Source organism: Cornus florida, unplaced genomic scaffold, assembly GCF_030987335.1.
Source record: "Cornus florida cultivar Cherokee Brave unplaced genomic scaffold, ASM3098733v1 CherokeeBrave_3.0.0_Hap2_Chr09, whole genome shotgun sequence".
NCBI classification, from domain to species: Eukaryota; Viridiplantae; Streptophyta; class Magnoliopsida; order Cornales; family Cornaceae; genus Cornus; species Cornus florida.
In genome coordinates this window covers 95910964-95924565 of record NW_026775579.1, presented here as the reverse complement: position 1 = coordinate 95924565, position 13602 = coordinate 95910964, and the positions used below count along the sequence as shown (strand labels likewise).

The 13602-nt window shown below is 33.5% G+C and overlaps 1 protein-coding gene across 2 annotated transcripts; it reads left to right on the top strand.

Annotated features, from left to right (window-relative positions):
- Positions 1 to 1446: 1446 nt before the first annotated feature.
- Positions 1447 to 13402, top strand: LOC132275409 (CMP-sialic acid transporter 3-like). Of its 2 annotated transcripts, none has more exons than XM_059776889.1 (16): positions 1447 to 1832; positions 2198 to 2426; positions 4179 to 4295; positions 5046 to 5102; positions 6369 to 6446; positions 6738 to 6782; positions 7729 to 7788; positions 8400 to 8522; positions 8649 to 8726; positions 9527 to 9596; positions 10644 to 10751; positions 11009 to 11142; positions 11225 to 11304; positions 11542 to 11590; positions 11697 to 11755; positions 12749 to 13402. In XM_059776889.1, exons 2-15 carry the CDS (start codon positions 2259 to 2261, stop codon positions 11745 to 11747), a joined length of 1218 nt encoding a protein of 405 aa, XP_059632872.1. In that variant the 5' UTR covers positions 1447 to 1832; positions 2198 to 2258; the 3' UTR covers positions 11748 to 11755; positions 12749 to 13402. The 2 variants fall into 2 exon arrangements, with proteins under 2 accessions (XP_059632872.1, XP_059632871.1); XM_059776888.1 differs by having other exon boundaries at positions 1448 to 1832; positions 2214 to 2426.
- Positions 13403 to 13602: the final 200 nt, after the last annotated feature.

Genomic DNA, 13602 nt, shown 5'->3' with positions numbered 1-13602 from the left:
TTAAATCATACCGACACACAATTTTTATAAAATTTGTGTACATATATACAGACACGCAATTTTCAACTCGTATTTTAGTTGTGTACATTGAGATTCCAAATTATAATTATGATTTTTCAATTTAAAAACACAAAACAAACCGTTTTACTATTAAACCAGATTAAATTGTACCGTGATTCATCACGGTCTTATCTATCAATTTTAATGATCTTTTGTGCACCCTTCCTCGAAACTGGAGATCAGAGCATTTTAGCATCACTTATTATTATTATTATTATTTTTGGGTAAGTATTTTTTTTCCCCATTTTACCAACACAATTTGACACACTTTTTGGGCCAAATGGTTGTTAAATCACAGATGTTCAGTTTATGCAGTGTAACCAGAATGAAAGTTTTGACGCATTTCTATGTCGACTATAGTTGTATGATTGTATCATTTAATAATATAATTACAATAGTTTTACAAATCATCTTTTATCAGCCACCTGGTATATTCCTCCTCCTATCGGTATGGTGCTAATAGTGTTTGGATACAAGGATAACAAAACACGGGTAAAGTTTGCCATTTTCGTTTAAAAAACATAAAAATTTAAACGAAGGTAAAGATTTCGCTCTTTAAAGTTCTTTAATGGAACCTGTGACAATTACGCCCTAGGAGTTATTTATATTTTATATTCTGTCTAATAAGATTACCTTATATAACATCCAAGTTGATATTTCAATAATCTAATTAAAGAGCTACTTTATATTAACAATTATATTATTTTTTATGAATGTTATTATCAGAGTAATACAAAGGTCCACCTATAAGAATGTATATTATTCTCATTCATGATGCAGATCGAATAATAAATGAATACGTTATCTTAAATTATCAATTGAGATGTCGAATGCATATTTACTTACCAATTTAGAAATGGTGGTCCATTACATCATTTATTATTTAGTAACGAAAAAAGACGTGCCCATTTATTATTGATACAAATGACACCCTCAACAGTTCAACAAAATTACTTAATATAGTTATATTACAGTTACAAAATATTTTTTTATTTTATTTTTTGCAATCCATTCAGCAAAATCACCTTATATAACATCTTCAAAATTATTTTTGTAATCTGTCCAACAAAATCACCTTGTAATACAGTTACATCATAAAACAAGAGAAAAATAGTAATATTCCTTACAAAAAAAAAAAAAAACAAAAAAACACTAGACGAGCAAAGACTGAATCACGGAGCGGTTAAATTATTCAGCTCACAGACAACGTTGATTGGAAAACAATATCAAATGTCATTCATTATGATACTTTGACTCTAATTCCTTAAATGGCAAACTTATATTAATTGGTTGGTGTCTTGGTGACTTTGTAAAGAAACGCACTAAAGAACGTGTTGTGAATTTAAAGCAATTAAAGAGGTATCAAGAGAGAGAAAGTAGAGAGAGAAGAAGAGTTAGTATTTATTTGGGCTTTTAAACTTACGTTTCCACGACTTCTCTCTCCAACGACAGTAGAGAGAGAAGCAATATATCACAGAAGTGTGATTTTTGGCTTTTTTAAACATACGTTCCCGCAACGACTCTCTCTCTCTATATATTCATACATCTGCCTGCATATTCTTCGCATCTATGCATTTTAGGAAAACCATTTTTTCACTCATTTCGTGTTTAATCTCGAATTACGACTATACAAATCTTTCGATTGCGATCTCTTTATAGCTGAATTTCGGTTGCCAGAGAAGTCAGATCTGGCCGGGAAGTTAATCTCCGTCGAGTTTTGCTGCTTCTATATTGTCGGGAGAAATTTTCATTTCAGAGATCATATAGTTGAGGTCCGTGTTTAAATGCTATTGATTGTATATTAAATTTGATGCTCAAAGTTTGTGAACCTGTTGTGTAGAGCTCAATTTTGATTCGAAAGTTGCAAGATCTGGTCTGTTTACGAGTTTATTGCTTTTTATGGATTGTAATGTAGTATTTAGAGAAGGATTGAATGTTAGATCCAATATACTATAAAAAATTTAATGCATTTACATAATATTTTATTATCTGTGTAAAAAAAAATTCTAAATTTTTGCTTTTGTTTGCAAGATCTGGTTGGATTGGCCGTTTCAATTTGTGCTAATTCTGGAATAAACCTGTGCATATATACACATTGTAATATACTTTGTTGTGTTTCTGCTGACTTGTTTCCCAGCTACCTTTTTGTGTAGATTCAATATTGTAGAAAGTGAGAACTTGGGGGGTCTCAACCATTAATGAAGAACGGGATGATAGAGTGCACTGTCTGTCATTCCAAATTGGTTCTTCCATCTCCAAAAACAATCTCCAGGGCTTATGACCAACACAGGAGCAAGGTGTCATCAAAGCATCGAGCGCTCAACGTCCTTTTGGTTGTTGGTGATTGTTTCTTAGTTGGCTTGCAGGTGATTATCTTTTTTTATCCTTCTAACTGTATGATAGTACAATCATATCCTCGGAAAATGGACAATCTAGGAAACTCTGGTGTTTAAGCTCAATGGCATTTTCAGTTTTCCAGTATCTCCATCTATGGTGTTTAAGCTGATTTTGTGGATGCAAATTGCTTGGCAGCCATACTACTGTTTATACATAAATAAACTTTGGGAGGGCATAGGCCATACTACTGTTTATACATGGCATCAACTCTTAATTCTAGTTGACCATTAGATAACTAATAACTGATAACCTAATATCTACATAAGCAGTGATTCTTAAAGAAACCATTTGAATCAAGTTTAGTCATTGGGTGGATGCTAATAACCCTAGTATGACCAGTTTATTACACGGGTAGTTGTGCCAACCTATTCATATCCCAACTTGATTAAGGTCAACCTATTCCTCTAACTTCGTTTTGGACACAACTTATTCTTATAGGTCACATCAACAGTTGCTATCCTGAACATTATTATTATATATATTTTTCATAATTATCCCTGAACATTATTAAGAGAGAACATTTATGGATACATTTATGTTAGTGCCGTGGAGGCACTCTCAGTCTTAGCTATTTCAAATTCTGAACTGCTGCACTTGCTTCCCGCCCTGTTCTCTCTTTTGGGCACCTAGATATTGTATTACATGGACTTTGGTATGCATCTGGGTGTGTCTAAATGTGGTGAACCTTTCTCAAGTTCAAATCTTAAAGATGCGAGAAATCTTTGCAAAAGTTTGGGTTCAAATCCATGACACGTCATGCACTTTTATAGACATTAACTTTTATATAATAGTGTAATATATGATACTTCATACTTTAAAGATATTCCTAATTTGATGTAAAATTAAATATACATTATATTTTATATAATAGTTTAATATATGATGATATTTCATTCTTTATAGAAATTCCCAATTTGATCTTAAATTAGATGGGATATGGTGGAAAAAATGATTTTTATTTATTTTAGAAGTAGAAAACTCTTATCTGTTATCAAATTTGAGCCTATTCTTCTTCCATCATCACATGTGGAGGATCGAGGTGTCTGACTTAGGTTATTCCATACCCATATCCGTGTTGTATCACGTCGATACAGGTACGTTAAAAAAACGACTTTCCATCTAACACAGCTAGGATGCAAACAATGACATTATCATTACTATTTAAGAAGGAAAAAAGATTAAAAATACTCCCACAACATTCATATACATGCTCCATACGTGTACAACTTGGGGAATCAACAACCAAGGATCACTTGCACATCAATCAACAATTAGAGAACTTCCTTATAGATCCAATAACTCTCCATCTATCAATGTTACTCTTGAAACAATGAATTTGAATTTTTCTGATTTATTTATTGAAATCTTGGCCTATTGGTAATTGGAGGATAAAGTGGAGCCAGATGTAGAGTTCAAGCTCCATTGCCCATCAGAAAGGGAAAAAAAAGTCTAATTTATTCTTAAGCAAAACATGATTAGATGTGAACTTGCATAATGTAGGGATGAGTCTTGACTCAAAATGGGTTAGTACTTCCTTGCCGTAAGAAGAAAAAAGTGAAGGACAATAGTATACCACATTAGACTATCTTAATCACTGTAGAGACGAGTATGGAGTCTTCTCTTTCTCTCTTAGTTTATGTGAGATGTGTTGTATTTTATGCATCGATTTAGCTATTGCATAATGTAATAACCATATCTTCATTTTTCATTTCCGTTTCCAGCCTATTTTGGTTTTTATGTCCAAGGTGGATGGGAGTTTCAAGTTTAGCCCTATCAGTGTCAACTTTTTGACAGAGATTGCGAAGGTTATCTTTGCAATTGTTATGCTTGTGATCCAGGTACTTTTGACTTTTCTTCACTGTCTAACCTTTTTGCATTTTTTTTCCTTCAAGTTTCTTATGGAGTATCTTTGATTTGTGAATTGAAATCTATTGGTTAAAGGAAGATGGTGATTGAGAGAATTCTCAACTCAATCGAGTTTTAAAATTATTCCTTACTTTTTGTACTCTACCATGTGATGTAGAATTTTCTGCTTATTAGGATAGTTGTTAGTTGGTTAATTATTTTGGGGATAAAAATATGGAACAAAAATGGAATGTACAAGGAGTGGTGTGGGGACTAAGATGCTAAGTTATGTGATTTGGATGATGTATTGATGTCAATTGTGATTAGAAATGTATAGATTGGATGACAACTTTGGAAGATTAATCTGCTTGTGCAGGATATATTGCAAATTGTAGTAGCAAACACCACCCAGTCAATTCTGTTCCGCTTAATCCCTCTTTCATGGCCACATATCTTTCCGGCTAAGGAATGAGAAATCTTTCTCCTGTTACATGAATCCAATTTTCATTTCATCCGGGAACTATCATATGATTTTTGTTGGCTATAATTTTCATCAGAAAGATAAGACATATATATATATATATATATATATATTGTTATAATCATATACAAAGTTACATGCATTGTTACCTTGAGATATAATAAATTTGAAATCTTGGTAATGCTCAACAATTGTTTGTCTTCTTGTAATTCTTGCCAAGCCTAAACTTGGACAGATAGTGTTAATGTTTGGGTTGATGCAGGCCAGACAACAAAAAGTTGGAGAGAAGCCGCTTCTCTCGGTTTCCACATTTGTGCAGGTACGAATTCTTTCTAACATTGTGAATACTGCATTTTAATTTTGGTTTATAGGAGAAGGTAACAGTTGTTATTGTCACATGTCATGCTGAAAGTTTCTTCCATCAAAATCTATTCGATGATAATATACTATATAAGAGTTGCACCAGCAACATCCCTCTTCAATTTGCTCTTTAGTCTTCAACGATTGAATCTACTTATCCAGCTCTTTGTTAATCCAGAGTGATTAATGAACAAATTATTTCAGAATCAAAAGTGGCTCTAGTTTACGGTCAGGCATGGTTGCTGTTGTCTAAAAGAGACACGTTTCTATCACAATGACCTCCACAAAATTTGAAGGAAGCTTTGCAATAAAAATTGTTTGTTCTTTTATATCCCTTCCGATCCTCCAAATTAATCCCAAGGATACATATAACTTAGAAGAATATGAATGAGTTATAATTGTGCATCATATATCTACTATTCATGGATGCGACTTATGAGATCTCCTAAATGGGGCAGAAAATGTACAACACAAAGAATTTAACCATTAACAATTTCAAATGTAGATACTAGATACTGTGTCATCATATTCGTGTATTATGTGTGTTTATGAAGAATAGATTAGATGGAGTTATCGATTATGATGGACTTGGTAGCTCTGGGAAATGTTGTGTTTCTTGCCAAGGTAGATTTAATTTCATTACTTGTATTTGATTTAGTTTTCTTGTTTATGGGTGTTGGAGCCTTACACGCATACAAGGTGACTCAATCGTTGATTTCCAGAAATTGTCCTGCCTCGTGATTTGAGCCACTGGCTGCAACCCTTGGTTATAAAACTAAGTCTAAAATTTGAGTAGGCCTATAAATTTGTTGTTCTTGATGGTCCTCAACTAGGATTGTGTGGATAAATTCAATAAAATATTTACCATACCCCATATGGATCATCTCGTGGTCATAGCCTGTTAACTTTGTGAAGGCTTCAATATTAATGTTGATTGTTTTATGGAGTTCAGCGTCGTCTTTGCTTTCATGATATTTTCATTTTTGAACTTTGAGTGCTTCATTTTTTGCCACTTGATGGGGAATTGTGTATCATGATTGGGTTCCTGGCCTCAAACAACTTTTTTTTGTTTGGTTTTTGTGCTATGCTGATTCTCACTAATCAAGAGGGTGGCTTGCTTTTGTATTTATCTAAGGTTTCATGTTAGGAGATGTATTATTTGTCTATGATAAGGCCAATGATTAATGGCCTTTAATCTGATAATATCATTTTCCACTTCCTGCAGGCCGCTCGCAACAATGTGCTTCTTGCTGTTCCAGCACTTCTGTATGCTATCAATAACTATCTAAAGTTCATCATGCAGGTATACATCTTTTGATAGGTTAAAAGTAACTTTTTTAGAAGAGTCTAGGATCATAATTTACAACTTTGCACTTAAAAGTAACTTCTTTAAGATTTATCAGGAACCATTTATATTATATGTGTATATATATAGACACAACAACACCAACCAAATAGTCGGGGTTGGCTACATGAATCATATGTTCCATTCCGCTCTATGTAACGCCATGTCTTGATTGAAAGTTTATTACTTTTCATGTGGGTGTTCTATTTGTTTGTGTCACAAACTATTTAATAACAATTCTCAATGCAGCTATATTTCAATCCTGCAACTGTGAAGATGCTGAGCAATTTGAAGGTACATTGCTTTTTGCCTTATTCTTAATGGTGAATTGGTGATTGCATGGTTTGTTTTTCTTTTGGATTTCTTATTCCTCTCATGCGTAGTGATGCTTGCAGTCTTGGTTTCTTGTTGTATGATTGTATCATGACTTATAAAAAGCACCACCAAGAATATTAATTGACGCTCACTGAACTTTACAATCTTTTTTGGAATTCCTACAAAATTTTGCGGCTAACTTGGTGCAAGTTGCTACTGATTTGGCAAAAACATGGGCGTTTAGCTTTTTGCTTATTGCTTTGCTATTGTCACAGGATAAACTCTGAATCAACAGGACCATACTTACACGTACTCAATCATTGCTAGAACAGCATATTTCCTGAAAAAGAGAGGAATTATATGTTAGGCTACATTTATTTTTGTTTTCTTAGACATCAAGATTTTTATAAAAATCTATTAGAGCCAGTTTCTCCCAAAATACTTTACGGAGGGAAGTTAGATATAGGAAGGAGAACTTCCTTGCTTCTGTGGTGTTCTTGAATTAATTGGACTGGAATTTATTTGAACATTAATTTTTTGCTTCACAGACCACAAATAAATTTCATTTTTAGGACTTTATTCAGGGTGTGTGAGGCACAGGCATGTGCCTGACAAAGTAACTTCAAATGACGATGACATTTGTCATAGACATGTGTGCCCAAAGTGGTGTTTGGCCAGCTTTAATCAGGGTGTGTGAGGCACAGGCATGTGCCTGACAAAGTAACTTCGAATGATGATGGAATTTGTCATAGACTTGTGCTCAAAGTGGTGTTTGGCCAGCTTTAAATTGTCTTCAACAAATAAAAAAAAATGCTTAAATAGCAGTATCACTGTTACGTAGCTTACAAATAGAAATGTGGTAGAAATTATCTTGTAATGACAGTATTGGGGTTATTCTTGCTAACTGTTACCTGTGGAAACGTAGGTTTTGGTGATCGCAGTGTTATTGAAGATAATTATGAGACGTCGATTTTCTATAATTCAGGTTTGTTTATATTTTAAAGAGTCTTATTTATTCAGCTTGGGTATGCAAGTATAAATAGAAACTCTCCATGTGAAATTCTTTAATGGATCACATATTCTCACCACTTTGATTTCATACTTATTTATACATTAGTAGTGGCACACACATACGATGGGTGCAATTTCTCAAATGAAAATACAATTTTGAAAAATGATTAACTGATTTTGTCACCCAAATATATGGATTAAAAATAATTCATTTGGGTCCTAATTCTTCTATTACATGTAAATTGAGCTTATTATCATTATAAAACAAACTTCATTTTCGCTAACTAATTATGTTTGGTCATAATTTATTTGGAATATAGAAGCTTGTTTGGGGTGATAAGAAATCACCAAACTCCCAAAAGTTGTTAAAATAAAATGTTTGATGAGGCTAGCATGATTAATCAACTGTCCTGTTTTCTTTAAAACAACAAAATTAAATTTACTTTCATAGCCTGAAATTTGTCATACGTATATAAAATTGTTATATATAAAATTTTGGGAGATAAATTTTGAGGCCAGGTCCAAAGACTTTTCTTTTCTACTTTATGTATACATGTGCAATTTTGACGAGTTATTTTGTTACAGTGGGAGGCTCTTGCGCTATTGCTCATTGGGATTAGCATAAATCAAATGCGTTCCTTGCCAGAAGGTACAACTGCTTTAGGTCTTCCAGTTGCAACGGGCGCATACGTCTATACATTGATTTTTGTAAGTGATTTAAGGAATTTGCTGGCTATGCATTCCTTCTGTTCGGAATTGATCTTTTTTGTGTTATGATTCTGTCATCTTATGGAAGTTTTTGTTTGGAGGCTTACTTTAGGATTCAATATATAGGTGACTGTTCCTTCTCTGGCCTCAGTCTACAATGAATATGCTCTCAAGAGCCAATACGACACAAGCATCTATCTTCAGGTGATTCAACAACATGAGTTTGATTGCCTTTTATGTTGTGTAATGGAATATTTGAGTTTGGTTGCATTATTGCATCACATTTTAATTGGAGATAAAAACATACGCAAAAATAAAATAAAATAAATTGGAGATAAAATTCATCGGAATTTCTTTACTTGTTATTCTGGAGTTATTCATGAAGTTGAAGTTATCTTTGCTTTGAAGGAAACAAAAAAAAAAAAACTTTATTTCTGGGAGAATGTATAGTATCAATGATTCCAGTTATCCAGAAGGAAAGAAAACTGGAGGTTTTTGGCTTCTTTATTCTCTGTTGTTTATTAGAATTTGTCTCCTAGAATTTCAGGTGATTGGCCTCAAGGAAAACTTCACATGGAGGGTGTAGGACCAATCACCCAAAAAATGATGCATGCTCAGAATTGATTTCTGGATCAATCTGCCTTAAATTGAATCTGAAGCATGCATTAATTATGAAAATCTGTTTACCCTGTGTTCCCTGTTAGTAAGAGTGCTGAGAGGGGCGGAGTGAATAAAACTAATCTTTGGCATTATTGGCATAAATTCATTCGAACCTGCGTTCTCAGGCTTGTTAGCTCGACCTTTTTCCAGTGCACCAAACGATGGCGCCGTACCATTTCATTAAATACATCCTTTGAGATTCCCTCTCCACATTTTTGTTTACTCATACTTCCTTACTATTGCAAGTTTTGATTTTTTTTTTTTTTTTTTTTTTTTAACAAAAAAGGTCATCTTAAGTAATAAATTGTGTCTTCTGTATTTGACTACAATCGTTTGCTTTGCAGAACTTGTTTTTATATGGATATGGTGCTATATTCAACTTTTTAGGCATTCTTGGAACTGCCGTTTTCAAAGGTATGGACATGAACTTTGTTGTTCAATTCTGTCAATTGGTGTTGTAGAATGTTGCTATAGTTGTATTGGTGTCAAGTGTTTGTTAGAGGATACCTGAGCCTTTTTTCAATATAAGTTTGATGTGCTTTAATTGTCTTTACACATTTGCTTTCATACAGTTCATCTCAAACTCAATTAACTGATGTTTGAGGCAGCGTTCTGTTTTACCCAGTCCAATTACTTGCCATAATTGGGGTGTAATGGGTTTGATGTTTCATTGTACTTTGAATGCCAAGTGTTTGACAGAGGATATCTGAGTTTATTTTTTCAATCTTTCTTACAGTAAGTTATAGTTGTTTCACAAGTTTACTTTCAGAGAGTCCATCTCTAACTCGATCAGGTCCATGTCTGAAGCAGCTTTCTGTTTCGTTTAGTCCACTACTTGCCATTATTGGTATCCAATAGTTTTAATTTCACCATTTGAAGATTAATGAGCATAGAAACTGATCATAAGCAGAACTGTGTATTTAGCGCTGCTCAACTTGCTGCCCCTCGTGCTTCCTAGCTGTTATTGAGGTGGAGAAGTTTGAACAGAAACAATTGGTTCCCGTCTCTGTGCTAAATATGCTTTATGACTTTATGTTTAAAATATTTTGGGCTTGTACTTAAAATATTTCTACTATGCTATTGAGTAAATGATTCATGTAGCCGGCCCCAAGTAGTTGGCAAAAAGGCTTGATTGTTGTTGCTATTGAGTAAATTTTTTGGTTGAACAAATGAATGCTTGTTACAATGAAATTCCAGAACACTTGGGAGTATCCTTGTCCCTAACAAACTAAATTTCAGTTGTTTTGTTTTAAACCATCTTAATTCCTGTCATCTGTTGTTTATTAAAATGAAGGAGTATTAAGTGGGTACATGAGCTCATACTTGAATAATTCAGGACAAATCAATTTCTGTAGAATACTCGAAGATACCTTTAGATAATGATTATTTGCTCTTGGACCATGTGATGTGTAGATCAAGCTTTTGAGTTGTTGCCTTAATTTGTTATCTTAAATGTTTCAGGTCCCAGTAGCTTTGATATCTTGGAAGGACATTCAAAAGCTACCATGCTTCTTATATTTAACAATGCAGCTCAAGGAATTCTATCCTCTTTTTTCTTCAAATATGCTGGTTAGATTATTTTTCTCACTAATAATAGATTTTCTATATTGCACCAAGTATTGTGGATTTTTCTGCACATGGAAAGCTTCATACAGAAAATAATTTGTTATTGCTCGAGTTAATATATATATATATATATATATATATATATATATATATATATATATATATTTGTATGTATGTATAATGTATTTGTATGTGTTACAACTGAGTAATTTAGCTTTGTTGCACCTCATACTTATCTGAGGCTTGTTTGATGTCATCAGATACAATATTGAAGAAGTATTCGTCAACTGTTGCAACGATATTTACAGGCATAGCATCTGCTGCACTATTTGGTCACACTCTGACCATAAACTTTATTTTAGGAATTTCTGTTGTTTTCATCTCAATGCACCAGGTACTACAAGAAAAAGACATGTACTTGTGATGCTTATCATTTTGTTTTAGAAATTACCTTGTGCTTCATTTTTCATTTTCAGTTCTTTTCACCTCTTTCAAAAGTCAAGGATGAACACCAAACTGGTGTGCTGGAGCAATTGGATGTTCAGAATAAAAACAGGTACTTGCTTGTCTTTTCATCCGTCAAGTTTTGGCATGCCTCTCACGTGGAGCACAGTTATAGTGAGTTTAATTGGGGGATTCGCCTGGTGGTGCACACTTTGTTCCAGCGTCCGTCAAGTTTCTTGTTTTCAGTTTCCAGCATTTGTCTTTGGAGTTTGTATTGTAACTGTTCTTCCAAAAATTGAAGTCCGGTTATGCTTTTCGATTTCAGTTACAAATGTTTTATCTTTTTCAGATCAAGAGATTCATCCTTCATAGACATGGCAGCGGGAGCAAATGAGGAGGTGCATATCCTTGGCAGCTTCTCTTCTAGATGCAATTAATTGCCATTCCATACCTTCTAACTGAACTTACCAATTGTTTCCTTTCCAATTTTTACAAATTTTCCAGGCTAGTCATCGCGTAGAGAATGATGAAAGACGGCCACTTCTTCCTACCTAAAGTTACTTGTGAGTAATTTATTGAAACTATAATGTTGTTGGCTTGTGTTTGTATCACTAAAGATAATTAAAACTTCATTGTGGGTCTTCTCCGCCTCCTCTCTCTCTCTAATAAATACGAACCAGCTTATAGGTAAGGCATGTCAGTGATAAGATCACATGCTTGTGTTTGAATCTTCTAAAAAGGTTGAAGGCCATCTTCAACCCCATCCACACTTGCATAGGAAAGTTGGATTTAGTAACACTTGACAAGAAATTATTCTGGATAACCCATTCCAAACACACTCCTTCATCTTGAATGAAATTACTACTTAAAGGTACTCAGCTAATACCCAACCTCATAAAGAGTTGTCAAAGATTACAAGTTCTACTCTTTTTATATAGTTGGTCCAACTAAGCATCTTCACTTTTGTAACATCCGTTCACGATGCTTAGGCTTATGTAGGTGCACTGGATCATAATTCGGTTTCCCTTGCTTTAAACCATGTTCCTTTTCAAAGTGACCAAGCATATTATTCAACCATAGAATCATAATTTTTTTATGGAATTTTCTCTCAATTTTGTTTTGCATATGATAACACCTGATAAGATAGCTTTGCTTTAGCTGTCCATTTGTAATTCCTTGGCATCCTCTTTAATCTCTCTTTTCTTTTTGATAATCAAAATAAAGTATTCAAACACATTAGGGCTGTTAATGCGGATGCATACTGAAAATGAGATTGAATCCTATATATGATGTTGCTGTCTCTTAAATGTGCCAACAAACCAAAATGGAAATGATGTATAAATTTTGATATATTGCAGTTTGGAATATACATTAAAGACCCATTCACTGATCCAGCGTAAACCATTCCTTGAAAACATTCGCTCTGGATTCTTTTTACCTTTTGAAAATGACACGCTCTTCTCCATTGTTGTATGACCTAGCTAGATGTTTTCAGATTACTCATAGCACCATTGTGTATATTTCAAGATTCTAATATCAAATTCTCTTGGTTGTAGGAATTCTTTTGGCTGGACTTATGGGAGGATTTAAGTAGATAAGCCAGTTTTGAGAATCATCGAATGAAATAAAACTAAACAGGAATTCTTTTTTCTTCTGCGGATTCCCTTCCCTTCATGCGCTGCGGGACTCCCTTATTTGGTGCACAGAGCCTTCTCTCAAATTGATGTATAGACCAACAAGCGACCTGCGTTTCTGCTAGTGAAAGAGTTTCAGATAGAAAATAGAAATGAGAGTTTGTTCGTAAATTTGTAATGCCTTGTTGTAAGTTTTAAATTGTGCGCCTTACAATTAGAACCAGTTAAATTTAAGTTACCTTTTTTACCCCTGAAATATCATTTTTGTTATCCAAATATATAATGAAATTTTTTTTTTTAAGTTACCTTTTTTACCCCTGAAATATCATTTTTGTTATCCAAATATATAATGAAAAAAATTAGATTTTTTTTTTACATTTGAGTATACTTTGATATTGAGATTACTGTCAAGAAAAGGGCACCTGCCACCCTTCTATCATTTTTCTTTTTCCAGATTCCTATTCAACTTTGAATTATGTTAAATTGTTATGTTCTATTCATTCAATGCTATTAAACAATTCTTGTATTCTAAATGGTGATAAATTACATGTTTCCTTTCTTTTTCTTTTTTCTCTCCTTCTTATTCTCTCTCAAATTTTTTATTTTCTGCTTCTGGTCAATAAAGAGAGAGTGAAATGAAACACGAGGGAAATGGGAACATTTCCAGGAAAGGACAATGAAAAAAAAAAAAAGAAAAAAGAAAAAAAAGAAGAAGGCAAAGTTGAGATGAATTGGGTAAGTTAGGTATTTTATGCTTTAATTGAATGGTTTTCCTC